At 48.2% G+C, this 27,830-nt stretch overlaps 1 protein-coding gene across 1 annotated transcript; it reads left to right on the top strand.

Moving 5' to 3' along the window:
- The first annotated feature begins 4,168 nt into the window (after nt 1–4,168).
- Nucleotides 4,169–27,433, top strand: LOC125960133 (potassium voltage-gated channel protein Shaw-like). The gene is made up of 12 exons (XM_049693338.1): nt 4,169–4,440; nt 7,320–7,469; nt 8,175–8,307; nt 9,204–9,383; nt 10,275–10,492; nt 10,580–10,838; nt 14,398–14,694; nt 17,981–18,190; nt 24,882–25,074; nt 25,315–25,410; nt 25,607–25,714; nt 25,932–27,433. The coding sequence occupies exons 1-12, from the start codon at nt 4,397–4,399 to the stop codon at nt 26,048–26,050; spliced, it is 2,007 nt and encodes a 668-aa protein (XP_049549295.1). The 5' UTR covers nt 4,169–4,396; the 3' UTR covers nt 26,051–27,433.
- The last annotated feature ends 397 nt before the right edge of the window (nt 27,434–27,830 follow it).

Genomic DNA, 27,830 nt, shown 5'->3' with positions numbered 1-27,830 from the left:
TACCGTCATCTGGCATTGATGAGGATCCGGCCCCGCGGTCATTGCCAGAAAGGTTTGCGGTTCCAGACACAAAAGCTGTCACATTTGACACCAGCAGGCAATCCCTTATTGGACCAATACAGGCAGAGACCCCTTGACGTTAATGCTGTACCCTCAAACACAGCAGAGGGATCGAAAGCTGAGAAGCTTTTTATCATTTCCTTTTTTGCTTCGTGCTTCGTGACGGTTTATGTTGCTGCCAGCAGCCCAAAACCCCTTTTTGAACCCCGTACCCTCGCAGCCGAACGTCCATTGTTACGGCGATGCCTTCGTAAGCATTGTAGTGGATTGTAGATAAAATTTACAAACTTTTCACCCACCGGCCACCGGTCGGTGGCTAACCGCAGCACGGACCGCAAAATCGTTAAACTTTTGTGCTGCAAATCAGTTTTCTCTTTATGTGCGCTTTAAAGGGCGAAATGGTGTGGCCATGAAAATTTGAGGTTTTCCCACCGGGGGTTGCACTTTGCGTTCGTAAGCCGCCTTCGGCTCGTGAAAACGGATCAGCAAAATGGAATACAGAACGGGCGAGGTAACTTCTATTGAGAGTAATTAGAGCGGAACAGTGCGTTTGTTCTCTCCCCGGAACGAAGGGTGGTTAATAACGTTTTAAAGGTGCCAATGGTCACTCTCAGCATGAGCTTGGGTGCTCGTAAGTCCACGAGAAGCACCTTCATGTCCGTACTTAGAGACTTAAATGTTTGTTTTATGATTGAACACAATAGCTGACTGTGAGCGATGTACCTATTGAGTGTTTGCTTTTTCGTGATTCTTTAACGAAACCCCAAATATGTATAAAATGAAACGTCTTTATGACTATTGTAAAGAAGTGTCGTAATGTGGATTTATAAAACTATTTTTTTTAAATACTAAATGGTTTTAAAATACTAAAACTTCTTTTAACGTTATTCGTTCATAACATAATTTATTTTAAACATGTTTCAAAATACAAAACGAAATATGTTTCATTATCTCTGACACTCTGTCTCATAAGATCCTTGAAGAAAATGATATTTTTACACGCTTTATAATTACTGTTTGAGTCGCTTGTACGAAAACCAGTGTGCCCTGAGATACTTCATCTTTTTAATGATGATTCAACCCCCAGCGAGAACCTAGAAGCGAGTGTCATAAATAAATAACTTGTTGGCTTATCAACAACACCATCGCGACAGAAGACGCTCCAATGTGTCACATTTGCGGCACGTGTGCGAGCACCGGCCAATCGGTTATTCTATTTCATAACGTTGTAAAACCATACTTTCTACTCAAAATAAAATGCTATCTCCCGTCGAGCAGAAAGCTGCAACTGACGCACCACGAAACGTCAAACACCGTTCCTTGGTGCCGGTAGTGGTGATGTTGTCCAGAACTTCAAGCCGTCATCCGCAGTACGTGCGCATCATCCACCTCTCTTCCACCTCCCCCGGTACCGTCGAGTGCTTAAGAATCTAATAAATAAATGAATAAATAAACAATAGCTCGCAAATGTCTCCATTTCGTACTCGTACACACGCTGCAGGCGAACGGGTTCCGGCCACGTCGTGGTACTCCACTCCACTAGCGGTTGCGTTGTTGTTACTGTATTTCGTTATCCCTGTTGGTCGCGTTGACCGCCATGACCGTGTGTTGCCGTGTGCGCACGTGGCTGCGGTTTCGTGTTACCATTCACCCGGTCTATCCCCGGAACCCGGCCTGAGGCTAGGAAGCGGCTTTTTTCATCGCAAAACCGAGTGAATGCTCCGAGCCGGGTTTGGTTTTGTTGGGGTTTTCCCTGTAGCAACAATGGTGTTCGGGTTAGGTTTTCCATCCGCAACATACTGACTGCCTGGGTTGCTTGGGCGGTTCTTCGGAGAATCTTTTGGTCGAAACTCGTTGTGTCTCGTCGCCAATGCCGGCACAAGCCGCGCTGCTAACCCCTTTTGCTTGTTTGCCGCGTTCTTAATGGTACACGGGATGGTTTTGGGTGCTGCGTTCTTCTTCGTATTTTTGTGTCTTCTTCTCCTTCTTCTTTGTACTGAAGGTCAAACCAAGCAGCTGATGGAGCGACCTCCATCGATGGTGTTTGTTCGGCTCGGCCAACCTGGCTGCCACTGGTGGTGGCTGCTGCGGTTTGCCAGTACGCGCCATGAATGAACGAAACTTGCGAACCAAAGGGTAAAAGGTATCCACCATGGTTGGTGCTGCCTGAGGCCAGCATGTTTCCATCGAGATTGGACATTGAACGTTTCGCATGCACGACCGATGCGGGGCCATGATTTCGATATTGATTTGGAATGACAAATTATGGTTTTCAACATATCGTGCGTCGTATAAGCAATCATGAGTATACATTTGCTGGTTGCTTATTGTTTTAGAAAAGATGCTTTCGTTGCTTTTTTCATTTAAATGTGTTCTCCAATTTGTAACCAAACGCAAGTTCCATTAGCAGTGCCCCTCCGTATGAGGCATTATAATTGGCAATCAGACACACACACGCGCGCACACGATAAGTGCTGAGTGAAGATGGATCTAGCATAAACCCTGCTTTATCTCTGTGCACGCGGCTCATGCTGATGAACAATCACCACCCCCAGCATACACACGCATAACACATAAAACCGAAATGTTTTATCTAACGCTTTGCGCCCGTAATGGGCTTCGAAGAGCAACACGTTTTCCACGTGAGCAACAGTGTGCTGCAGTGCAAGGAATCCAGCAACACCACTCGAGCGGTTCGTGGAAACTCAATCCAGTGGGAGCGGAAAAACGGACAACAGGAAAAAAGGGAAACTCCACCGCCAGTGATGCTTAATGAATCGTTTCGCAGCGCAATTCGCGCATAAAACGTGTTTGATTGGTTGAGTTAACTGCGATTCAATCGCGACCACCGCTCCGGGGCCCGGGACTCGCTGGCACTGGATTTTATGGTGCACATCCGGGCACATGCTCCAAGCCGGAGCGCCGCTCTGCTTCTGCTGGTCACGCCAGCTTAACGAGCTACAGCGTAATTAATTCGCTTATCGCGATCTCGGGGCACGCTCGGTGGCTGACATGATCATAAATGATCGCACAATGCGCCGCCGGAAGATTACAAATGGGGTGGAATGGGAGGGAGGGATGACCATTTCCCCGGGGTTATCGGACTCGATAGTCCTGATGCTGGTGGTGGTTTACCTCCAACATTATTAGTTTGGTTAGTCAAGACATGGATAACTATCGCTACGCTTTGTGCTTTACCACATGAGATTCGCGGTCGGTCCGGAACAACGGTGTTAACGATGACGCTGATGACCGCAGCGCACCCATTAAAACCCTCACGTAGCGGCGATGATGAGAGCTAATGACGAAAGTGTGTTCAACGGCGTCGATGAGATGCGATGCGATCCGATGGTACGCAGATTGAAATTGAAACCAAACTAGTCGCCCGCTAATAGGAGTCACGTTTTAAACATTGGAAGTGGCTAATTGGTATGCTGAAGGTTTTGTGCTGCGATGCTGCAAAAATTTCGGTACGAATTTCGTTAATAATTTATCAAGTTTCACACCGAGAACATCTCTTTTCAAAATATTTTCATTTTTTTAACCCCCCAGATGAAGCGCCATTGCTCATGCGAACCAAACCGCTTTGTTCTCGTTGCAGACGACACATGCCAACAGGGCCAACAGAGTACTGTCCAGTGTGGCTCGCCTGCACAGCACGGTGTCGTCCATCATGTTGACACTCAGCGCCCGGAAAAGTGGAACACTCGTGTGGAACGCTCGGAACGCGCGGCAAGAAAACACGGAAAAACCTCTCGAGCCCTGGAGGGCTGGACAAGGGCTGGCTGAGAACGTTGCATAACTTCACAAATAAATAATAATCCATAAATCATTCCTACCATCGCGTTGCGGAGGCAAAGAGAGACAGAGACAGATAGAGGAGCAGCCGAAGGGACACTCGAGTAGTTGGACTGCGCCAAACCTGGCAAATGGCTGACCCGAAACATCATCCAAAACGACAACCGGACAGCCCCTGACTGCAAATGCACTTGTAAGAGGAATTGAAATTGAAGTTGTTTCGTTAGCCGCGTCGGGAAGTTGCTGCTACAAGTTGTTGCTGAGGAGGACCGTTACAGGACCAACCAGCCAGTCAGTCAGTGTGCTTCGCTGACGCCGTGATGAACGCGGCATCATTAGATGTTCAAAAACAGTGATTTCGTCTGATGAACGGCTCGTCGGATACATTCTCTCCTTGACGCAATGTGCAGCACTACTACTACTATCGCCAGTGCGTCCTTTTGCTTCGAAACTTTGCGCTCCGACCGCACTAATGAACTGTCATGAGTGATGGAGGTTTAGCTTTGCCGCAGCACCTTGCAATCATCCGATTCGAAATATGGACGGCGAGAACCGAATCATCCTCAACGTGGGAGGCATCAGGTAAGCGCCAAAGTAGCAGCGACAAAGTGAGCAGCGACGGCATGTCGAAGTGGTTTTTCGCACAAACTTTACCGATACACTCCACTTCTCCACTTCATCCCGTCCCGCTCGAAAGGCAAACCTTGAATAGATCAATTTACAAGATTAATTTAACCTTCCGATGATGGCGGCATGACAAACTGCACGACAAAAGTTCAACAACTCGCTGCCTGCTCAGGAGGAGCGACAATTTGTCTACCGCCAGCAGACCGGCGAGCAGATGCTGCGAAAAGGGAAACAGTGTGGCCTGATGGCGTGATAGTTTACTCAGTCGTACGGCGCAGAGAGGACGGGTAATGGATTTGTACTTGACACACACACACACACATCCAGTAGCAGTGGTTAGATGATGGTGGTGGCACCTGTGTTTCCTATGTTTCATGTCACGACAAAAACGAGCGAACGTGCGCGTGACTAATGGCAATAATGGCTAACTTTATTAACAAGTCGGTCCTTGCTGTCACACGCTGTCACTGCGGTTGCGTTCTGGCCCCCCCTTTTTCCTTGTGAACGTCTACCAGTTGCCATTAAAGATCCACTAAAGGTGTGCTGCTGCTGCTGCTACTGGAAGCAAGAAGCCAGTTTCGCGCTTACTCGAACCACAGGCGAAATTCTTTCAAATTCCGTGTCGCGTAGTGTATCGTGTGACCGAGGGCATGATTAAAACCAATGAAGCGTAGTGTGTAGCAGGAACTGCTACTTTTGATTAGACCGTTTACCTGAGGGGGAAGCTGCTGCCTTCGTGGCACTGTAGCGAAACGGTTCCCCGGTGGGTTTGCGTGGCAAAACAACCCGGACCGTGTCTTGTTGCCCTGCTGCTGACTTTACTATTTTTTTTCCTTGCGAAAAAAGCAAGTTTTCTTCGTTCGCTTCCTTTGGATCTTATGTTTCTTTCAGATGTCCACCACCATCACTTGGTGGGTTGGTGGGTTGGTTGGTTGGTTGTTTGTACTTAATAAATAGCCCGTAGGACTCAACAACAGCTGCCACGTCACGGCAGAGCTTCCGCTTTCGCTCATCGGGGCAAAACACTCGACACACTCGACCACTAGAACAAACGCAAGCGCGGCCGACAACAGCCGAACGACGAAACGGTGACACGCTCGAGCGAGCCATGTCACAGCTGATAGTTTGCTGATGTTGCTGATGATGATAATGACTGTGGGGCGGTTGAGGAAGACTTTCACTTGGCCAACCGTCGCATGGCGAACGGGCGGCGAAAACTAGTGACGTGGTAAATGGTAAAAGGGAACGAAAGAATCAAAATGTTGCTCTTGAGAGAGTCGTACGCTAGCGGGCAGTTTAGCAGCTGACACGGTTGACTGATTACACTGGGACTTTGTTGGTTTTGCCTTTTCTTTTATCTTTTAAATGTTGTGCGAAACATCGCAGTTGTAGTGAGAATCGAAGAGTGTTTAGATTGCACTCATGCTGTTTCTTGCTTTAAATTTTAACAACCTCTTACCCTACTCTTGTTATGTTCTATTTAATATCAAATCCCTAAAGAAATAAAAAGAGAAATAATATCAAATACAATTTATTGAAAAGTGGTCACATTGGTCAAAACAGTTATGTGGTTTGAAAACCATGGTGTTGTTTGAGCAGGAATGTTGTTTTTTGTACTTTTGTGAATGTGTTCTTCGCATTGGTTCTCAAGATGCTAACTTAACACTTCCTCAAGATGCTAACTTAACAAGTGTATTTCTTCTGCGTGTGATTTAAACAATATTTTCCTAGTTTAAATATTTTACTAATAAATCAATTCATTGCTTTTGGAATTTTCTCGTAACGAAGGAACGTGTTCTTGTTGAAGATGCAAGGCAGTTGATTTTACGTAAAACTAAGTTGCCATTGCTTCCTGATTGCATGGTTACGGGGTCATATTTAAAAGGGAGACCGTATTTGTACTGTTGCGTTACAGTGAGCGTTAGAGTTAAAGTGAGAGCTCTTCTGAATAAACGTTCAACATCAACAGTTTTGAATGTGATTTTTATAACTAAGTTTTCGATCAAGATGACTAGGGCATTTAAGACTATTTCTCGTTCTACTCTCGTTTGATCTTCTACTATGCAGGAAACATGTTGCTGCACGTTTTTGAAAGAAAACATAAAGTTTTCCAGAGTCTTTAGTGTGCTATCGAGTTCCCGTTGCCCCAAGACACACACAGATGATGCCGATAATAGTGGAAACTATCCTCTCAACTATCATGTTACTAAATAGTATCGCTTTAAGGTGCACGCGTGTGCCAAAGCGTGCGAATAAACTTTCCAGAAAACCAAATCGCAAACAAAGCCCCGCCCCCGCCCCCGTCACCGTCGCCGATTAGGTCGAAGCTAAGTGTGTTTGCTCAACGTTTCCCAAAACAATCTTCCCTCCCAGGCAAAAGCCTTCCACCGGTGTTTCGAAAAACATTCAACACGAGCGCTCCCGTTTTCGCCTCACCTCACCTCATTCCGGCATGGCCCAGACGACATGGCTCACGGGTGAGGCCGTGCGTCTTTCTCGCCGGAAGAAGAACGAAGGAGTAATTTGAACTATGAATATGTAATGGCTCTTTACATTATACGGACACCATCAGTGGCTTCTCGGTTCGCTCCCGTATATATATATATATGTGTGTGTGTGTGTGTGTGAGCGGGCTGTCGATTGTTGTTTCTGGGAGCCGAGAGTTTCATCATCAGCCAGCGTCGTTGTGCTGCCGGACCCTTGTAGTGTGCTACTTAAATCGTTTTCGATATCCTCGCTCTAATGCGGTCTCATCCTACTTTTCTCCCTCTCTTTCTCTCTCTCTCTCTCTCTCTCTCTCTCTCTCTCTCTCTATCTCTCTCTGCTTGCTGCAGGTATGAGACGTACAAGGCGACGCTGAAGAAAATCCCGGCCACGCGGCTCTCGAGGCTAACCGAAGCGCTGGCCAACTACGATCCGGTGCTCAACGAGTACTTCTTCGATCGGCACCCGGGGGTGTTTGCCCAAGTGCTCAACTATTATCGGTAAGCGCAAGGATTTACCAGAACGCTATTTGATTACAGCAAGCTCGCCCTCTTATAAATCATCTGCCGCCCACCTCGCTCCCTCGAGCGGCTAGCGAACGTCCCAGCTACAACAACAATAAACAGTTCCATAAGCAGCGAACGGCGACCCAGAGTGCGGAGTAGAGGCGGGGGTTTTCGCAAATTTTTATTGGCATATTTTCGAAAGTTTCAGCTCCACTACGCAACCGTACACAATAACAGGGAAGTTAATAAAAGGATCCTCGCGTGGCTTACGAAAACAGGCCCCACGCCAGCCAGGGGGGATGAACATTGACTCCGTCTGGCGGTGTCAGGGGGAGCCAGAGACCCTAATAAAACCCATAAGCCCGGTACCGAGCCCACGGATCGCTGTCTACGCTGCCCCATAGTTCCACCTCCCCGAGTAATGGAGTCTGCACAACGCAGACAGTTTACGCCATTAAAGGAAACTAGTTCGAATCGTTACCTTTACTCCCTTCGCTTCATGGCTGCAGCGTTGTGCGTGGCGCAAAGTTTTCCCGTATTTCTTCCACCCCAACATCGTTATTGTTCTGCGTCGCGTCGAAAAAATGGCTGCAAAAAATTTTTGGTTCGCGACTAGAATGCGGCATTTGTCAGTCGCTTGGCTAAAAGTTCGCATTAGAAACATCATTCTGTAACCACACTCTCCGCTCTGTTCCGTAGGACGGGAAAGCTCCACTATCCGACCGACGTCTGTGGACCGCTGTTCGAGGAGGAGCTCGAGTTCTGGGGTCTCGACTCGAACCAGGTCGAACCGTGCTGCTGGTCGACGTACAGTGTGCACCGGGATACGCAGGTAGGTGGCTGACCGTGGTGTAGGATGCTCCCGAAGTACAGAGTAGAACCATTCGCTTTCATCCGGCCACCTGGCAGGGGTTAGCGAGAATCACTCCATGTGATGCTTCCGTTGATGGATGAACCTGGAGCTGACGCTTTCCAGGGCTGCATATCCGGACATCCGGAACCCCCTTTTTTAATTACATTACTGCAGTCTTTTGACCCTTCTCTTTCGCCTTTTCACTCTCTCTCTCTCTCTCACCATTCGCTCCTGTCTGACCAAATTTGCTGCAGTGTTCCACTTCCACTTGATTGCACGAGCACCAGCAAACTGTGAATTATGTTACCACAAAATACAAGCCGTTTGATGTCTGAGCTTTCGCTACTTGCTACTTGGCAGACAGATTTGATGTGTTTCATCTCAATCTCCCACACTTTAGTTCCTGTTGGATGCTACAGATTTGGATTTTTTTTTCACGTCCCTGGAACACGTGAGGATTGAGCTAATCCAGCTTTAAGATCCTGCTTCCTCCAACAAAGTGGAACAAATTTTGATTGGATGGATTTTAGCAGCAGCAACAGCAGCAGCGCAAGGATACGGCTCTATAGCTGGCATCTCTATAGCTGCAGCCATTTCTCCCCGATCCCCTCTCGTAATCAAACGAGAAGACCCTGGACTCGATTATCCTAAGATTATCTTTCTGCCATCGATATGCTGGGCTGGATGATTTTCGTGCTCGTCGCTCGTGACATTAGCATATTCCCTTCCAGAATGCATGCGCTGGTGTCGTTGTTTGCTCAAACCATCCACTCCACGTCCAGGAGGATGCTGTTGTTGTCACTGATTGTTATGCATTCGATTTCCTCGTTTTATCCGCGTGTATTTTTTGCATTTTCCGTGCCGTTATCCTGCAGAGTACGCTGGCGATACTGGACAAGCTGGAGCTAGACGATGAGCAGCCATCGGAGGAGGCGATAGCGCGGCTGTTCGGCTTCGAAGAAGCGCTCCTGAACGGCGAGCTCACCTGTTGGCAGCGCACCAAACCAAAGATCTGGGCCCTGTTTGACGAACCATCGAGCTCCGCCGGTGCCAAGGTGAGTATCGTCCCAGTTTTTGCATCGCATCTCGCGCCACCGCTAGAGGAGACTTTTCGCAGAGCAACACAATTTGATACGCGCCACGCCGTGGCCTTTGCTGATGTTTTGAGTCTCTATATATAGCGGATCCGCTTAATTTATGCGCGAAATAATTGAAGAACGCTCGAAGCGGGGACCATGCTTGTGTCCAATGAAGAGGATCCAGGTGGTGGTGGAGTAAATAGATTGCCAAAATGGCGCCATCGACCGGAGGCGCTTTGTGGATGGCCACATGGCCATGGCTCCAACAAACAGCTAGGCGTTGGATGAAATGATAAAAAAAAGATGATGAATTCATAAGATATGGCGCTCATCAGCGAGTAGCGGATGGGTATTGCTCACGCTCTGGTGGCTTCAATAAAATATTAAACTCACTTACTCATTGTGACAAAGAGAGAGAGAGAGAGTGGCATCGCTTGCAAGTCCTTGACAGGTAACAGGAAACTTTCATCATCATCATCGTCATGGTCGAACGGCATTCAGATTACGTTACCGAGAAGCTTTCAAACCAGGGGGCTGTATCTTGGATGAATGAGCATCGTAGAATCAAAACATGAAAAATGCAATGAAAGTGACGTACAGCATCTCAGGAAAGTAGATCAAAGGGCATCCTCTGATCTCTCTCCGTACAAAAGGAAACCATTTCAACGTTCTGCTCCAGGAGAGAACTCAATTATAGAGATCTTGATGCACTCTCGAGCTTCCATTACAAGCGATTAGCAGCTGCTACATTGCGAACCGTCACAGTATCCACTCATCCCGATGCAAAACGGTTTTGAAGGATTGACCAAAACGAAAGCTCATCTCATCAAAACCCTCTCGATTCTGTTCTATTCTCGATTCCCACAGATTGTAGCCGGTATCTCGGTGTTCTTCATTTGCATTTCTGTGATATCCTTCTGCCTAAAGACGCATCCGGGGCTGCGGGTGGAAATACCGGCCATTCTCAACGTCACGACGAACGGCACGCTGCCGGCGATCCTGCCGAACGTACCCGGCTCGCTGGACGGCCTAATGCACGATGGCAGCACCACGATAGACGGTCTGTTCGAATACGACGATGAACCGTTTCTCGGTGGCTCGATGCCGAAACCATCGTCTACCGTGACCACTCCAGCCGGCAGTGAGACGATGACCAGCACCAGCACTAGTAGCAGCACCACCAGCACCAGCACCACCCCTGCATCGACCACCCCGGCATCGACCCCTAAACCGACGAGGGTCACGAGACCGGAAATGACCACCCAGCGTACGGGGCGTATCGTCTCGAGCGCCTACCGGATCAACTCGGGCAAGGGGGCCAGCATCGTGGAGAACTGGCAGGAAACGTACGGTCAACCGCACGAAGCGTTCTTCTACGTCGAGCTCGTCTGCAACGTGTGGTTTATCATCGAGCTAACCGTTCGGTTGGTGGTAAGTAGTAGTGGCCACGGGGAGGGGGAGGTCAGGTGTGTCTGGTCTGTGTGTTGTGGTTTTTAAAGATCCGATCCGATAAGACACCTTCTGTACGTCGTGCCCTCAATGATGCAATCACCGTGCGATAAGTAGTTCAATTTTCCGACTCGTTAGTATCCGTTCCGTTGGCCACCGTTGGTGACGGAGACGGACGGTTGCGGATCTCCCTTTTCGATTGAAAGATCATCATTTTTCCAGCCCCGCAGTAAATGGCCCCGAAACGAAACGGTGCTCCTGCTGTAGCCAATGGACCGTCACCACCAGTTTCGTGTGGATGTCCCGGATCTTCGGGGGGAGGGGGTTTTCCAAGCATGGCTTCCCTTCCGGAAAACGAGAAGCTACACAAATGCATGCAAATCGTGGCGCTACAACGGCACGTGGTAGAGGGAGTGCAGAGGGAAATCCGAGCCCGAGCATGAGATTAATGATAGGCTTCCTTTGAAGCTTTACCGGGACCATTTGGAGCTTCTCCTGCGGCCTGCGTCACTGTCACTGTGAGTGTAAGACTTCCTTTGATAAAGATAAACATTGACATCATCTCACCGAACGTCAGCGCAAGACCACCACCAGACCATGTGCTGACACTGGCGGGAAACCACAAAACTACTTCTTGCAGATCGAGCCCGGCGAGTAATTTGAAACCACGTATTGCGATCCGAAGAGCCTGGACCCTGAAGTGCCTGAACTGAGATTCATTTGTTCGTTTCGTTTCTTGGGAATGTTTTCCTTTCATTACGTTCCCAGGATCTGCCGGTACCGATGGAGCATTGAGCAAGGTTCTCGAGGTCTGTAAGATAGATCCCTTGGGTGGCCTGTTTTTACAGACGGAACGTTTACGTGTCTGCGTTACAAAAATGCCTCGTAACCGACTAGTCTGTCTATATTTACTCTTCAGCTCACAGCTCCTCCGGGGACAAGCTGCTACAAGCGAAACAAGTGGTTAACGCCCCTTTCAAACATAGACCCCCGCCGTGGCAGTGAGGCAGTAAATGTGACCTCCTGTGACAGTCATTGTTTAAACAACCATCAATCAACCGGATAACAAAACTCGATAAAGTTGAATTGGCCACAGACGCACACACACACGCCAGTGAGGTCAAAGGATGGAGTGTGATGAAAACAACCCGCGTAGGGAGCGACTGCTAGACCACAAATGAGATGAGTCTGAGTCAGCAGTTAAGGACCCTCTCCATGGCGCCCTTTTTAAGGGGTATGATTAATGGACTGTTTGATTTCCAGCGCTATCCAGAACCTGAAGGCAGACTCCCAGCTCTGTTACTACCGGAGATGTCAAGAGGTTGTAACGAATCTATTCAAACAGCTATTCAACCAGACGCTAGACGCATTCACTAGCTCACTATCGGGGGATGGATACCGTGCGTGGTGCGTAGAGCGGAAGACACTCAAGCAGGGTCCCCGGTCCTCGGTTCTCGGTTCTCGGTCTTCGGTCGAAAGGTTAAATTGACACCCGGATAGCGTTACTGACGGGTAGGTAGACCTCAAGCCCCTCGAGAGTCGAGTTCGAGCATCACCGAGCAGCTCATCTTCATACTGAACGATGCTAATCCGTTGGGTCGTTAAAAACGGGGGGCCCGACTGGCCCGTGCGTGGTCGTGGTGTCGGTTGGTGTGAATGGTGCTCCGGTGTGAGTGTGTGTTTGGCCGGATACCATTTAGAGCGCGCCTCTCAGCGCCCCATTTCTTCCTCACGGCTGAAAACGGGAAGGAACAAATTAGGTACACGTAATCGCCGTAACCTAAGGCCATCGTACCCCGGTACCTGGCCATCCATCCCACCGCACTCCTCCATCTCCTACTCCACGAAATGGCAAGTGTGTTTGTGTTGGTATGGTATGGTGGTTCGCAAAGTAAACGGTCCCCGGGCCAGAGGTCGGTTTGCAGTCCATTTACATTTACCCCGAAATGGTTTTGTGGCGTCTCCGGTTCCGGAGAAGGCCTGGCGGTTGGCGTTTCGGTTTTTAAAGCTCCTCCTCGGAATCCGGACGATTCCCGGGCTCCAGTCGTTAAAGCTCATGACTTTCCGCCACCTCCGGTACTCACCCCACAATGTGCCTCCTGGTGTACATTAATCTCACGCCCCGGTACCAGTTCCAGTAAGCGCAGGCCAGGGGATGTTTTTAAGGAAAATGAACTTGGCACTTGGTGGGATGATCATGCGCGAATGGCTTCCAGGCATAAGAATATGCTCGCCACGGGCCTAGCGGTATGTGTGTGTGTGTGTGTGTGTGAGTGGACGGTTGGAACACAAACACCCGAAAAACGCAATAAATTTAAATAAATATCATTTACGCATTTTGGCTCCGGTCGGTCTCCTGCTCGTGTGCATGGCTGCGGGTGTGTGTGTGTGTGTATGTGTGTCAGAGTATGAAATATTGCCCTCATTCCCTTCGACTCCGCGCGTATAACGTATGGTCTCGTGGTGGACATGATATCGAATGTGTTGTGTATGGCGCGTGAACGATGAACAGGAGCCTCGGAGGGCAACTCAATTCCAGCAATCGATCTTCCCGAAGACAGTTACGCAGCGAGGGCCAGGGATGACCGAGAGGAGCATGGCAGGATCTGAACAAAAGAAGAAGAAGAAGAAGAAGAAGAAGAAGAAGAAGAAGAAGGGGAACTAATAAGACGTGGCCTCGCGTCGCGTGACACATTTACTGACCTGAAGACAACAGATGCTGCGGCACGAAAAATGATGAAAAATGTTCGCTCACAAACCGCTGACCTTGGGGTAGTAGGTGGGTCTGAGGTCCAGCACATCAATACAGCAACCACAGCAACCGCTCTGAATCCTTTCCGATACTGGCTGCAAGCGCCTGATCTCCGGTGGAGCGATTTATGAGTCGCTCGACCTTTAAACCATTCGATAAATCAAAGATTCATGATCCCGATCCCGTTAGCCGACACTAACGGATTGGTTTGGTGTGTCGACCGTGTCAAAATGCTGTGATAGTATGTGTGTGTGTGTGTGTGTGTGGTTAGCCATTAAAAACGTCGGCTAAAGGGGCAATTAATTTGAAATTAATTTCCAAACCATCACCGAACCCGGTTCCCTCGCCGGTGTCGGTTTTATGTCGGAACGATTTCGTGGTTTGAGTTTGGCCCGGCCTTTGACCTTCTAATCGTGTGGGGAACGGGTCAATGGTGTCGTAGCTAACAAACGATAATGCCATTTTAATGCTCTGTTTGTGCTTTAGATTGGAATTTTAATTCAATTATTCATGCGATAGGGGGTGCGAGAGAGCGCGTGTGAATGTATGTGTGCGCCAACCGTGTTGGAGCGAATCTGCCTTTCAGATTCCACCCCGAACACAGCTCAAAATGAATGATCATAATTGAAAGCATTAATAATGCGTGATAACATAAATTTAAACTGTATTTAAACATCGAGGGCTCGTTACATAATCGCATCGTAAGCTCGGCTGCAAACTGAACAACCATCTCACCTCCATTACCGTCGCTCGGTTCTTCTCTTCCAACACCAACAACAACAACAACAGGTGTCACCAAATATCGTGGAATTTATCAGATCTCCCGTCAACATCATCGATCTGGCGGCGACACTCAGCTTCTACACCGACGTCTGCCAGCGAATGGGTGAACAGACCGGGCTACTGGAGGCCTTCTCGATCGTCCGTATCCTGCGGTTGTTCAAGCTAACACGCCACTCGCCCGGACTACGCATCCTGATACACACCTTCAAGGCGTCGGCCCGCGAACTCACGCTGCTGGTGTTCTTTCTCGTCCTTGGCATCGTCGTCTTTGCCAGTCTGGTGTACTACGCCGAAAAGTTGCAGGTAAGTGCCTTTCTTCCCTAACAGTGTTTTCGTAGCTAGGCAGCATAATTAATATGTTGTCAATATCAATATCACAAGAGAATAATACCGGTATGTCACGAAGGACTACAACGTGTGTGTGTGACGATGTGACTTACTCGACGCCTCATGAGAGTGGTAATGTTCTTTTGGGAAACCCCAAAACCCGAAGGAAATATCTTATGTCAACCAGAGCAACGTGCTGCTGCGGTATCAGCTGGCTGCCGTTGTCATTGGTGATTGTAGGAGGAGAATAGCAACATAACTAGCTGACCGGGAATGGGCCGTCCTTCGGGTGAGGCAACATGTCACAAGCAATCACTCCCGTTCGCCTCGATACGAAGGGTTATTGTTTCTTATCCAGAACCATAAACTTTGCCGAATAGTATCGCTCCATTGCACCCAACGCTGGCCAAAAATAGAAAGAAAATGTGAAGAGCTCGATTCGTGAAAGTGTTTCCCTTGTTCGCTCGACCCGACACTATTCGACGTTTGCTAACCTGTTGAGCAGCCGTTCCAGCGGAATGCCTTTTACCCCGCTCCATGGCAACGAAGGAGTCCACGACATGGTGTTTGACAGTTTCGCAAAGTGATCTCGATTTCTCTTCGCGGCGGTTGATAAGTGGTTGCGCATTAAGTGTCCTCGGGTCGGACGGGAAACACTCGGCCCGGGGCTGCTCGGTGCGGTGCTGATTGAAACCCATGACTTCGGAGGAAGTCAATCGATGTTATCGAGCGTCTGAGCGTCTGAGGTAAAGTTTTTGAAAGACCTTGAAAAATGTTAGCCGAGATTGTCGATTCTGTCTGCCGTCTTTTAATTGCATTACTAACCGGGAGGGAAATCTGGGTTGTGGGTGGGAAGGGTAGCGTCATTGTGCTAATGAAATGGCGCATTACACGGAGGATAATGGATATTGCCGATACCGGAGCATTGTTCCAAGGTGATCGATACGATTCGAAGTTAATGGCAAATTGAACAGCTTTTGTTGAATTTTAGTATAATATCTATCTTTGTTTGCTTTAAACTGTTAATGTCAATGGACTGCCAAAACGTTTATGAAATTAATCTGCTATAGAAAAGCAGATGGTGAATAGTCTATCACACTGAAGTGAACCAATCGTCCATTTTTTAGCAAAAGTTTTTAATCGATCCATCGAAGCAAGAATACATTTTTAAATACAAGTTTTACAAATACTATTGGTGCTATTAATAAACAATAAGAAGTGTGTGGAGTTGAATAAAAGAAGTGGTAGTTTTATTCCTGTTAATGATATTTGCATACACAGATATTTGCATATATAAAAAATACTAAACCAGTATTCCCATAAACATGTCAAAAATAAAGATTAAAAACACAAACTATTTTCCAAATTGACGGACAAATCACATTTCAAATTTGGTACCAATAACTCAACATAAAAATGTAGATGTGATTCTGGGAAACGATTGCTATTAGTCTTCAAAAAAAATCTCAAACATTCTCTAGTTTATAAATCTTCGTACCAAGACCTGCGTACTTCCATCGACTGTTCACTGTTGGTGCATCGCTCATCGTCGTGGCGCATCTGCATAACTCTCTAGCATGTCAGCGACTTTATGAAGTTTGCGATTCCACAAAACTAACTGAGAACAGTGGAACGCAAATATGCAGTCGTTATAAAGCTTTGATTGCGCCAGTGTTTGCCGTGGCACTAGAACAATGAACCACCGTTCGCTTTAGCTATTTCCATGAACGGCTTAATCTAGTTTCCTTTTTCCGTTTTATTTCGTCCGCATCAAACACCGGGCGCAGGAGCAGCAGCAGCAGCAGCACTATCGTTGAATGTCGCATCTCAAATATCATTACGAATCGTCATCCTCATAATCATCATAACACACCGAGCACGGTATGCGCTCAGCATAGCGGCCAACTCCCAAATCCCCTAGCGATACCGGGGAACTGGTTGGTGCGTTTTCGCGATAGGCAACCCGCTTGAAGCGTCCTCCACGGATAGTGGGTTTATGATACACTTTTCCCGCCGTTCTTGACGTTCTGCTTTCTGCCAGCGATTGTTTTACCTCGCGTTGCCATAACTCTTTGGCGAAAAGTATGCTTGACAAGAAGGAAGATGAAAAGAGGGAGAGGGAAAGAAGCAAACAGTTCGCTCTAATCCATCGCTAACGAGGTGAAGGGGACAGCGGACATTCCAGTGCGCATCCCACCCCCCGGCCGTGTTGAGGATATTAAGTTTTATGTGAGTTAACGGTCCACCGCGATCAGCGATAACTCCCTGGTTGCGGACCACTATCATAACCTTGGCCACCGATTGTCACCATGGTTTCACTCGAATGCAGAACATGTGCCAGCACTGGCGCAGGATTAGTCAAAACATTATGAGTCTCGTCTGCCGCCCCGGCGGGGCAGGGAGTTGCCCTGACGTTGCCCGGAGTGAAGGAAACACTAAACCGAGCATTATGTGGCCAGCACGTTGCGCTGCGATCAAGATTACCCGTGATAAGGGTAGATTAATTTGAATTCCGGTGTCTGGGCGATTAACCCGGTTGCCGGTTCCGAGGCACCGAGGGTTGATTTAAATTTTCCATTTTCACTCGGCTTTCACAGTTCACAAATTCGAATCCACCACCCGGCACCCCGGGAAAAGGTGAAGGTCGTCGCATGCTCATCCCTTCCAACATTAGCGCAGATCCTGATCCCCCCGGGATGTAATGTTTTGTTTTCCAATTGAGAGGAACTCGGGTGGCCACAAAGGCGGCTGACCGTAGCAGATCGCCGGGTCGCACGGTGCACGGTGGAAAGCGTAATGAAAGATTAAATCCGTAAGCCGGCTAATGATACGGTTGGATAAAAATCATTTACCGCGATTACGGTGCACAAAAAGCGGCTGCGTCCGGCACTCTCCTATGGCCCGGGACCCAGATGATGAGTGATTTGGTGTTGTTGCTTCTTTATCGCATTTCGTGGTCGTCGTGCTTTTGTTTTCGGGGGTTCAGTCCGGTTCAGTTTCTGCTTCTACACGCTATAATCCGTGTGGTTCTGATGTTTTGATGCTTTGGAAAGGATTTACTTCATCACGCGCCCTGTGCACGGGAAATTTTGCAGACCCATAAAGCATCCTTCCGTTTACGGTTTTCTGGGAAGGGAGTGCTCCGTCGCACTGTTCCACTTTCTGTTCCATTAAGATCATCCTGATCCAGTTTTTAGGAAGCGATTGCGCCATTGAAGATTTTTCTAACGTATTTCATCGTCCTTCGTCGATATTTTTCCAGGATAATCCAGACAACCAGTTCAAGAGCATACCGCTCGGGTTGTGGTGGGCGATTGTCACCATGACCACGGTCGGGTACGGTGATATGGCACCGAAAACGTACGTCGGCATGTTCGTCGGGGCACTGTGTGCACTGGCGGGTGTGCTCACGATCGCTCTTCCGGTTCCGGTCATTGTTAGCAACTTTTCCATGTTCTACTCACACACGCAGGTAAGCCCACGGTGTATGGTTCCACTGGGAACGCGGTTCATGCTTTATTTTTAATTCAAGTTATCCTTTTGAATTTAATTATGAAACTTATTTATAATCTTTTAAATCACATGTTTCTCCATAATTTACCATGATTGCTGCATCTGGGTGGTTTAATGCGAATTAACATACCAAGCATAATATTTTGCAGATGTTTTTTTGAAATTTCATACGTAAACACGTATGAAATTCATTGGATCAAAGTATGCTATTCGAGGTATTTCGCTTAACTACAAATTATTAACATGATCAAACACCAACCAATGATTCTTCGTAGGAAAATGGAAGACGAAGAAATTATTTTTAAACTTATAATGACTTTTAATACAGCTACGTGTCATACTATTTGTTCAAATGCTGTCATCTGCATCTTAATTTTAAGTTGTTGAACATAGTGTACAAGGTTAGAAAAACTTAACGAAAAGAACAACTATATAACCCCTATTCCAGCACATACCCTTGGAACGTTTATTACCCGCAAACGCTATCATAGTAGTATTCATGATAAAAGATCAATCCCGCGTCCTGATAATTGGTAAAACTTTCTGCATCTATCACAGCCATAGTTGAATCATCTTCAATTTCTCACTAATGGTTTGGAAACGATTTCCAAGAGAGTTACTGCTGCTGAAAGGAAATGGTTTCACCATTAGCTAACTGCTTCCAGATGATAACCAATCGACGTATTGCAGTAACTGCACACTGCAGCCGTGCTTCTAAATCCGCTCAACGAGATTTGATGGATGCCAGTCAGCGCGAGAGCAACTGACGAGCTCGGCTACACAAATCATGCTCAAACCCCACCAACGGTGGACGACGACCGCGACGACGACGACGGTGTCGTAAAGTTGCGCATACTTTCGCCGAAACTCTGCCCCATCAAATGGCCGGGAATTGATTTACTGTCAGCCGACAGACGACTCCCGTCGCGCATACGGCAGAAGAACAAGAAGATTTACGACACCCAACGGACCCTTAAAACTGATCTCATGCACACATACACACACACACACACACTCAGCCACATCTAGCGTGTAACACTTCGATCATTCCATCACCTGTGATCGCACATCAGCCAACATTGGCAACAGCCAAGTTAAAGCCCCCTGGTACCACTTGGAATCACTTGCGTTCCGGAACGCGGTCCTTCCTCCTCCAATGATCACGGCGGAAGGGGAGCATTCTTCTCTCGCCCCCTTTTCCGATGACTGATGCTTATCCATGCACACGAAAATCTAAACATTACGCGAAGCCCATCAATCACCCGTAACGAAGCAGCAAAGTTTCGACTACATCTCCCGGAGTTCTCGGGGTTTACTGTCGACGCTTATCTGCACGCCCACCGACCGATGCTACGACACGCCACGCCAGCGACGAGTACGTCTTATCAGCTTACAGCCCGATTTCCGCACGACCCGCACAAGTTCCCGTGCGATGCGATAGTTTTTTTTTCTTGTTTTTCTTTTATTATCCTTTCTTCCACCATCACCTCATCAGCTCATCAGCCGCAGCAACACCTCCTTCGTAGCGCTGGCTGGCTGGCCACGATTTATGACCTCGTAACGGTCGTGGTTCGGAGAGCATCGAAAAGTTTTTGATGCCGTATCCATCATGTTCCATGTTTCAACCACCAACACCACCACCTCGATGGAACTCTGGAACCAGTCATCCGAAGCGGCTTATGATGGAAACGGTGGCTCTGGTGTCTGGTTTGGTCTGGTTCGCCGGCCGGTCGATCGGTCGGATGGAATTAAAAGGCCGACGAAGCCACTCGATTGGGTGAAAAGCTCGATGAAGATGTACATCGCTTGTTACCGAGCAGCACCGAACATGGCGTCAAGTCAACCAAAGTGTTCGGCAAAGGACTTCGACCAGAGTGCTGCAATGATTAACGACATCATCCACCTCCTAGAGGGAGGGACATCATGACCCCGTGATTTCGGACTCCAGCTGATGCAGCTGATGCTGGTGGTGGTGGTGGTGGTGTTGGTGGATGAGCAAGCAAATTTGTCAAACTATCTCGTATGCACGGGTCAGAAAGTTCCGTCAGTCGGTGCGCCACACCAATCCTACGAGAACGAATCATCTCTACTATCCTCTCCACCAGGTTTGGCAGAGAAGAAGAAGATGATTTCGAGCAAGAAATTCTGCATAGTGATAAGTTTTTGCGCGAACTTCGAGCTTCCCAAAAGTCGAACTCTCGGGACCGCTCGTGGTCTCGGTGGTGCGAGCACAAGCGGCGTGAGTTTTTGTCTCTGTTTCCTGTTCGCACTCTCAGACGACCGTGTGGCGCACCGAATGGAGTAGGAGGAGGAGGAGAAGGAGCAGAGGTCGAACCGAGTCAGTTCACTCGGGAAATCGGGCAAAGTACTCGAGTGAACTTTCACTCAACCGGAAATATCCTGCAAACAGGCGGGCAGGCAGGACGAGAGCATGCCTCCGTTGTTCTCGCACTCGCGCGCTCTGTTTAAGGTGTCGACGAGAGGCCATCGGAGTGCAGCATCGGCGATGGAAAACATATTGATGAGGGCGCGCCTTCCGCAATGCTGAGCAATGAGAAATGGTGGAACGATTTAAAGCCGATTGTAACCGGATGGTATGATGGTGCCGGCCTGTGGATGCACGCCACGATGTTCTCCCTCCCCTTTTTTTCAGAATGCAAAGAAACCAGCATTCGCCGCCGAGAAGTGCTCCGAATCTGTAAGTGAGGCTCCGGTATTTTGTGAGGAGAAATTGATTTAAATTGCAGCACCGATCGATCCATTTCTCAATTCTTGGGAGCGCCTCCACAACTCCATCTGGATCGAGCTCCAGGCATGGACTCGTTGGTTATGAAAAATGTTTTTTTTGCTTCCCGGAATTGGGTTTTACGCTAGCCCCAAGATAAGACTCCAACGGATGGCGGGGTTACCTTATCTACCGGAGATTTGGCGTCTCAATTACACTGTCTTACCTTGTTGCCGAACTCGGAAAATTAGGATCACCGACCGCCCCCCCATAATCTTGACCCTAATTGGTAGATTTATGCTTCATCCGGTCCTCCGGTTGTGGGGCGAGAGATTTATGAACTTCACGGAGGTAAACCGGAAGCTGTGATTCGGGTTTCTCGCAGAATCCTCTCTGGCAGAGCTCTCGGAGCTCCGTAGATCCGTTTGGCACCGGTGGGATTTTGATAAATGATCGTTTGTTCGAATGTGTGTCCGCAGCTTGCGAGGAGCTCGAGAGTCGAGCGTCGAGAGGATAGTGCCCAGCGTGCTCCCTGGAGGTGATTATTCATTCGGTCAGTTAGTTATGGAAAAAGGGAGCCTCAGCGTGGAAACCTATTTTGCTCATAATTTTTGCGAAAACGATTTGTAAAAGTTCAATCCGAAAAATGGACCCTCTGCAACGCGGCTTACGGTGTCTCGGGGCACGATAGCACGGTCTTTGTTTTGTAATATGACCATGACCATCACTAAACTCCCTCAGTGAACCCTACTCACACCGACCGGGATGTGCGCACACTGAAGCGTCACCATTTTTTAATTGCACAATCCATTCCCAGCCCCATCCATTCGCGAAACGGATGTCACTTTTTGCTCGCTGAACCAATACACTTGTACATACATCCCTTCCCTGCAAGCTCTGCTGCTGCTGCTGCTGTTGCGTTCCAAAAGATAGCTACAAATCTCACGCCCTGGGCCCCAATTAACTGCATTTGACAGCCCATTTAACCCGACCAAAAGGCTGGGACTCGTTGACCGGAGGTTGAAAACTTGTCGCTTCGTCCTTCGAACAAAAAACCATCGGACCGTTGGTCGGAGAAGGGACGGGCGGAGCGCAAAACTTGCCGGGATAGTTGATGATCAAACAAAAGGGACTCCGGACTGACAGTCCGTACCATACTGTTTGGGTCCGTTTGGCAGAGCAAAAAACCCAGAGCATTGACGCCTATTCAGCGCGTAGAGTCTTCCTCTTCCCAAGGACATTAGCATAAAATAATCCGACAAACGGTGGCAAGGCCCTAGCGCTAGGGCAGTAACCAAGTATGCTTTACAAAGCGACTATTGATGCGCCGGATGCTTTCGAGTGGCCGAGAGGACGACAGCCTTTTGCTGAATGAACGGCATCCATTGAATTCAGACCACGACCAGCCTCGTCGCGTCGGTTGCCCGCGAGGCTAATGGACCTGTTCACTTACCTGTTGGCACGTCAATCTTAACTAACTCCGCGGGGCCCGGCGAGGACAGAAACCACTCGCTGAACGAGCTGCTTGTTGAATAAGGGAGTGCCTAATGATGAGCGTGGGCCTCGATGGTTCCATAGAACATGGCCACAAAGGACGAACGAACGAACGAACGAACGACGGTCGTCGCATCCTTTCGTAACCGCTTCGATGGTGGTGGGCGTGATGTAACGCGCGCGGCCTATAGATATTTCATTCCGTCTTCATTTTCTTCTTCGCGGGCCCATCTTTAAGAAAGGATGACAGTGGAGTTGGTGGAATGGTGGTTTCGGGCAATGGGAAAGGTTACCAAACTGCAACAAAACGCGTAACCGTCTCTCAACCGATTCACTCCGTCGCTCCGTCGCTCTTGCGTCTGTTTCAGGATTCGCGTTTCAGATCCCGATGTTGGACGCGGCTCGCCAACGGTCGTTGTATGCGTGGTTCGATTTACATAATTTTCTCATTTAAATTTTTATCGGTGCTGGCAGTTTCTCAAATTGGTTCCATCCGGCTAAGCGCGGAAAGGGATGATGCGCGCAAACCTGGGACGGGACTGGGAACGCGAACGCTCATGTTGATGACGGAGAGTGGTATAGCTCAAGATAAACATTGCAGCTGGATGCTCCAGGCGCAACCAGACGCAACAGAGGAGAGAATGTTGTGTGTAGGAGAGGAAGGCTGCTGGCAAGGGATAGAATTATGTTTGTTTTTTCGCGCCGACATTTTTGGAGTGTGGCCAGTCGGTGGTGGGGTCCGGACCGGAAAGTTGTTTTTGTCCGTCGCGTACGCCTCATCCCGCAGACTCCGTAATCATTCGCACTTTTAACAGCACTTGGTAATGAGATTTTGGGAGAGAGTTTTTTTTTCTAGAGGAGGGAAGTTTTGAAGCTTTGGAGATGATCCAGAGTGGGGATTGCAATCGAAAATGGAGATAAGGAGGGATAAGAAAAGTGATTGCCAATTGACGCTTTTGTTGACATCTAGTGCGTTTGGTATACACCAAGTGATATTTCGCTAAACAAAGCAGCCGTTATTTAGAATTGAATCCGCATCAATTGGATCAAAGCTGGCCACAGCAAAAAAAAACAGTATTCGTCATCGGTCTTACCTTGTCTTGTAAATCCAGAGCAGTATTAAGTAGCTGCTGAATATACAGTGTTGCTCATAATTTATACGCAAATATCTTGGTTTCAACCATCGTTGGTTCAAATGCATCAACGCTATTTCGGGTGCAAGGTACTCATTGCTAGAAATTCAAATATACAACACGACGATAACAAGTGCTTTAGAGTACACTAAGCAAACCTGTTATGAGAAGTCTTGTGCCTTTTTGTTTTATTTAATTTTTTTTGTAGAATTGCTAGATCTTGAATATTATTTTAATGTTTCAAATGAGCATCGTGGCTCAATCCTTGTTGGATAAACTACCTGCTTTGTATCCCTTCTCAAAACAGACAGACAAGACAAGAAAAAGATGCGAGATAGAAGAGAAGCAGACAAGAAAAAGATAAAAGAAGGGAATTGAAAATTTCATAGACATTTTTTTTAGTTACGTAAACGTCATTCTGTTTGGTCCGGCCGCTTGCTTCTGGCACAAATACCACGATTAGCGCATGAATACACCTCACCTACGCTAGTGATATGCTAAAGAGCCACGGGGCTCACTGCACACCGGTTCCATTGCAAGCATAATGGTTTGGGACGTCGACCGCCCGACCGCTTAGCAGCAGTCAAATTTGCATTTAGATCAAACAATTAAATTGTGCAAACCGAACCGAACCGGAAGGGAATGGTAGGTGGTGATGGTGGTGATGGTAATGTGTTGGCGCAACCATCCCTCGGAAAACCCCTCGGAAAAACTCTCTCTCTCTCATTTGTTTGCGCGAACCCCACACTCCGATCCGGAAGGTGGTGCTTCCGGTGATCACTGATACCATTGTCACTCTCTCCTCTGTCTCTCTCTCTCACACACACACGTGCTCGTGCAAACACCCACATTTACACACCGTCAAGTAGCCGCTTATCATTTGCCACCTCGACCACCTGGTCCGGCAAAGCGCAGCGTTCACGTTCGCTATGGACCTAAACTGAGCTGCTTCTCCAGAAAAAGAGGCCTACTTTCGTTTCGGACTCATCGCCCACGTCACCACCACCCCCTTCCAGCCTTTTCATTTTCGCCATAAATTTCCACCAGGAAAGGAAAACCAGCAAACAGATACTGCCGGACAAACTCTGAACCGGGGGCCAAAGAACATGGGAAATAAACAAAGACATTGTGTTATCTTGGGTCTACCCGGGAGGGGTTCATCCTCCCCTCCTCCCGTCGCCACCGCCACTTCTTTTGTTTCAACAACAGCATGCTGTCAGTGTTGTCAGCGGAACCACTTATGCTATGCTATGCTCTGCTTTCTTTCTGTCTTGCGGCATTCGCTATGTCCTTTGCAGGCTCGCTCGAAGTTGCCGAAAAAACGTCGCCGAGTGCTACCGGTGGAGCAACCGCGTCGGAAGCGGGACGTCGGGGTGGCCAATCGGCGCGTGAACGCAATGAAACACCAGCAACCCACCGCAGGGGGTGGGGGAGGCTGTGGTCCAACGCATCCCGCCATCTTCAAGGATGCTTTCGGTGGAGCAAAAATCGGTGAGCTTTGCATTACGCCTCTCGTCTCGGAAACGGAGCTTTCGGAACGGTGTGGGTGTAAAGCTTCAACAACCAAACAGGCCGCATGGAATTGATGATGGATGCGGTCGTGGGCGTGTAGCATGCACACCGAGCTTTTCCATGGCATCCTGAAGCTTTCGCGGCGAAGGATGAAAGCGACTTTGTAGCTTCCTTTTTCCCAATGTGCGTTTTCTTTCTCTTGCTTGCGATCCGTTTCAGGTCACGTGAATGGCGTCAATGTGATAGGGCTCACGCTGCAGGGACCGTCCGTACCGGGGCTGGCCGTCCTGAAGCCTCCCGCCGTCCTGCAGCCAGGTAAATGCCTCGATTTTCCAATTGATTAGGACTCGCTATCAAGCAAACCGATTACTTGGCAGCAGCTTTCGTTTTTTCTTTTTCAAACTAATAATAATCCATACATCCGGTACGTCCGGTGACCAATTTGTCCAATGGTTCTGGTCCTCCGGTGCTCTCTCCTCTCTCTCTCTCTCTCCTCTATTTCTCTTGCTAGGTGATTTCATCAACGTACCGCAGCTGAGCTCGTTGCAACCGCGCCAACCAACGACCGGAAATGTAGATTTATTGCTGCCATTACAGCCGAAATTGCTCGTTCCGCTGGGTAAGCAACGCCAAACGGGACAAACGGTTGTTGGTGGTAGCAGTAACCGGGAGAACTGATATCCTGTTTCTTCTCCCCTTTTTTTCATTTTTCTTTCTTGTCGACCACACGTTACTCTTTCTTGCATCCGGGGGGTTTGATCGTCGATTGCTGTGGTGACCACGTTTCCTGCCATTTGCTGCTTCTTCTTCTTCTTCTCACCGGACACACGGCGCAGTGGAACGGCGAGAGTCCAAACCGGAAGAGATGGTCGTACCGGAGCCGAAGGTGACGCTGCACTCGCACGGATCCTGTTCCGCTTCCGGTAGCAACACACCGGGTGGAGATGAATCTTGAACCGGCGTGCTACGGACGTTCCGACGAAGCGATGGCTACCGGTGGCTGCTGCCGTTTAGAGGATGGTGTACGCCGAGGGTACGCTTCGGCAATTACTGTCGTTGCTTGTTGATCGTTGCCCCGGTACGGTAGACGCTAGTCGACTGTTGCCTGCCATCGATACTCGACAATTGTACTGATGAGCAGCAGATGATGATGATGATGATGATTTAGAGAGGAAATAGATTGAAAAATGTTAAGAAACGATCGTTCGTTCGGTAGTAGATGTAAAGAAATGGATATTAAAAAATGAAACGATTTCATAGTTTATGGAACAAAGTGTGGACACACCACAAACCGGTTAGCAGCAACCGAAAATAAAAAGATAAAGAGAAACCTAGAAATAATGTGCAGAATAATAGGAAACGATTGAACTAAACGATCGGGGCTGTTGTTTTTAAGAATAACCAACCAAAGCCAAACACTAAAGGTAGCCAAAGAAGGATGGACCGATTGTCTTGGCCAATCAGCCCAAGTAAGTTGGACAACAAAGCAGGAAAGAGAAAGGCCTACGAGTGACTCGTGCTCTGCTTGTACGATGATCCGCATTACGAAAAGGATAGCATTAATTAGTTTAGCTAGAGCAAGGAGAAACAGAAGCTGTTCGAATGGAGGAACCAATATGGAGGGCTCAATTTTTTGATACATCAACAGAACCGTGACACCGTTTAGCGAGAATCCAAACATAAAATCAAAACCACATAATCTTCTTGGAACCATCTTGAGCGTATTAGCCCCGGGGGACCCCCTTCGGAATCGAGATAAAACAAAACAGAAAACCCAAATAGTTGTGTGAGTGCCAAAGGCTCGCATCAAGCTAACCATTGTATGCAGTACGAATACGTGTATGTTAATGTTGCCTAATAGGTGGTCCGAAGTTGCCGAAATGGGGATGCACGAGGTGCTGGTAGCCCCCCCTTTAAACTAAATCCCCTCTAAGTCGTGTCTTTATGTGTCGGAAAACCCCTGAAGCTGATGAAAGCATAAAGCGCCAAACTGTGGCGCATCCTCTCTCTGTCTCTCTCTGTCTCTCTCTGTCTCGAACATCTCGAAGAGTTTCATTCGTAAACACAGGAAATATAAAGGGAAGTAATAAAGCTTTAAGCCATGGTGCGTACCGAAGGAGCGAATGCCGCATTAAAATGCATGGAGCAGGAGAGTGTGTATGCGTGTGTGTGTGTGTGTGTATGTGTGTGGAATGGAAACTTAAAATCAATTTCAAAGAATCGGTTTCAAATCGAGCGAAGCGAAATGCGACAACTGTGTGACGTCACATCAGCTGATGGTCATCTGCAGAGCACGAGAGACTCACACACTCCCCGTAATTGTTTATCAAGTAGAAGGGCCCGGGAATCCAGGAATTTACTATCCCGTTCGGTGCGCTTCGTTCCGAAGGTGTGGCAACGGTGGCCACGATAAGGTACGGCGAAGCGACACACAGTGTGACACTTGTTAGGGGTAGCAGTCCAGCCAGAAAATCGAGAAATAAATGGATACATTTTTAAACGAACCTCAAGCGTCCTCGTCCTTGATTAGTAGCAGCAGTACCATTACCAACACCACCATCACTACCACAAAAAAACCTTTTTTTGCTGCGTTCGAAATAATTGGAAAGCATTTCTTGTGAAACTCTTCTGGAATAGAGGCCACTGTTGGAGATGTTGGAAGCATTTTAGGCAAAAGCAAATCCTTTGTCCTCGGCCAATTTTAACATAAAACGAAAAAGCGACAAAAACCTTGG

This window comes from Anopheles darlingi, chromosome 2, assembly GCF_943734745.1.
Source record: "Anopheles darlingi chromosome 2, idAnoDarlMG_H_01, whole genome shotgun sequence".
In the NCBI taxonomy this organism is placed as follows: Eukaryota; Metazoa; Arthropoda; class Insecta; order Diptera; family Culicidae; genus Anopheles; species Anopheles darlingi.
The sequence above is the reverse complement of the archived record's forward strand: the minus strand, read 5'-3'. Positions and strand labels throughout refer to the sequence as shown.

Coding starts and splice junctions, on each gene's coding strand:
- LOC125960133 (XM_049693338.1), top strand. CDS start 4,397: ATGGACGGCGAGAACCGAATCATCCTCAACGTGGGAGGCATCAG. Junction 7,470..8,174: donor CAAGTGCTCAACTATTATCG/GTAAGCGCAAGG, acceptor TCTGTTCCGTAG/GACGGGAAAGCTCCACTATC. Junction 9,384..10,274: donor CGAGCTCCGCCGGTGCCAAG/GTGAGTATCGTC, acceptor CGATTCCCACAG/ATTGTAGCCGGTATCTCGGT.